Genomic DNA, 1,848 nt, shown 5'->3' on the forward strand with positions numbered 1-1,848 from the left:
AGTGCCGCCTGGCTGGCCTTCGTGGGATTTTTGAGCGAGATCGTTGTCAGTGCCCCTGGACTGGCTCTTGTGTGGGTGGCACATGAAATGCACCATTTTGAGCGTGGGCGTTGCCAGTACCGCCTGACTGGCCTTCGTGCGGGTGACACGTAAAAGCACCCACTATACTCTCTGAGTGGTTGGCGTTAGGAAGGGCATCCAGCTGTAGAAACTCGGCCAAATCAGATTGGAGCCTAGTGTAGCCATCTGGTTTCACCAGTCCTCAGTCAAATCGTCCAACCCATGCTAGCATGGAAAGCGGACGTTAAACGACGATGATGACGACGATAATTGTAGTGGCAATGTATTAGCCAGGTTATGAGATCAAATTGTATTTTGCATACTATTGTACTTTTTAGTAAAGCCCATTACTCATTCTATCTAGTTGAAAACATTTCCATTCCTATATTAGAACTAAAGAGATAACAATAGAGAAGGGATAAAGATTATTCAGGGAAATTTAATTTGTAGAACCATTCAACCAATACTATCATTAGAAAACAAATACAAAAGTATAAAACTATCAGTTATATTGCACTTTTATGTTCCTTTTATTACATATATTTTTTAATTAACAGCTATTAATTTTCATTACATTAAATAATTTTTTTATATATAGATTTTTGCAAGCAGGAGGGTCTCCAGAACGTGTAGTAGAATTGCTTTCTAATAACTATATAGCTGTGGCACAGTGTGTTAACTTATTGGCTGAGTGGCTTATTCTAGTTGGTGAGTAACAGGAATATTCATTTTCGTTTTTATTTTATTTTATGATACATACTACTGTAATTAGCATGAATTGCAGATTATCTACTGATCAGATAGATTCCTGGCAGTAGTAGAAGATAATTTTTGTTTCAGAAGTAGTATGCTTAATGCTAGAAGTGAGTAAGTATTAACTTTGTTGCAGAAGAAATACAGAAGAAATATAAAGAAATGCAACCTCTTGGAAACAGATTATCTTTCTGTGCAGAAGGTTTAACTGTATATATATATATATATAAGAAGCTTAATATTCTATGGTAGATAAGCTAACAAGGAATTTGCATTAACTGGAAAAGAGTGTTGAATGTACAATACTAATCTATAACATTCCAAATGAGTTAGAGACCAATTGAGGATCAAAGACACTGTCAGTTGTTTAGGGAAGAAAGCTATGTTCATATAGATATGTGATGTAAATTAATGTTTTTTGGAATTGATGATAGAAGGTAGCAGGAGCTGATAGAAAAATTTTGTGGCGTTTGAAAAATGGCAAGAGTATATGATCATATTTATATTTCATCTCTAAAAAAAAATTTAAATTTAAATTAAGAGCTTAAAGTAGCTGTTCCTTTGAGAAATATTTCAACAATCAGACTACTTCCTTACAGTCTGGTTTGCTTAACTCCATTTAAATTGATACAGTTAACACTAGGACTAATAGTAAAGTTAAAATAATATTAAATTTAATTAGTTTTCATAATTGATCAGTTGGTTGTATACAGACTATCACTGTTGTCTATCTAATGAATTGGTTTGGCAATTTTAGCTTTATTCTGCCAATCAACTGTAGCACATGGGAAGCTAATCAGTTTATTTGGTAAAATTTCTGTTGTTTTAAGTATATCATCATCATCATCATCATCGTTTAACGTCCGCTTTCCATGCTAGCATGGGTTGGACGATTTGACTGAGGACTGGTGAAACCGGATGGCAACACCAGGCTCCAGTCTGATATATATATATAATTACAGAGGCATCAAGCTGTTAGATCAGGTTATGAAAGTTACAGAGAGGGTCATAGCCCAACTAATTAGGGAGCGAATC

The 1,848-nt window shown here is 34.8% G+C and overlaps 1 protein-coding gene across 2 annotated transcripts in view; it reads left to right on the top strand.

Annotated features, from left to right (window-relative positions):
* Positions 1–1,848, top strand: part of LOC106883768 (negative elongation factor D) — a 44,256-nt gene that overhangs the window by 15,945 nt on the left and 26,463 nt on the right. For both annotated transcript variants that reach the window (XM_052978601.1, XM_014934889.2), the window contains exon 3: positions 659–768. In XM_052978601.1, coding sequence (XP_052834561.1) covers positions 659–768 — 110 coding nt within the window. The remainder of the gene's footprint in view (positions 1–658; positions 769–1,848) is intronic.

Source organism: Octopus bimaculoides, chromosome 2 (genome assembly GCF_001194135.2).
Source record: "Octopus bimaculoides isolate UCB-OBI-ISO-001 chromosome 2, ASM119413v2, whole genome shotgun sequence".
NCBI classification, from domain to species: Eukaryota; Metazoa; Mollusca; class Cephalopoda; order Octopoda; family Octopodidae; genus Octopus; species Octopus bimaculoides.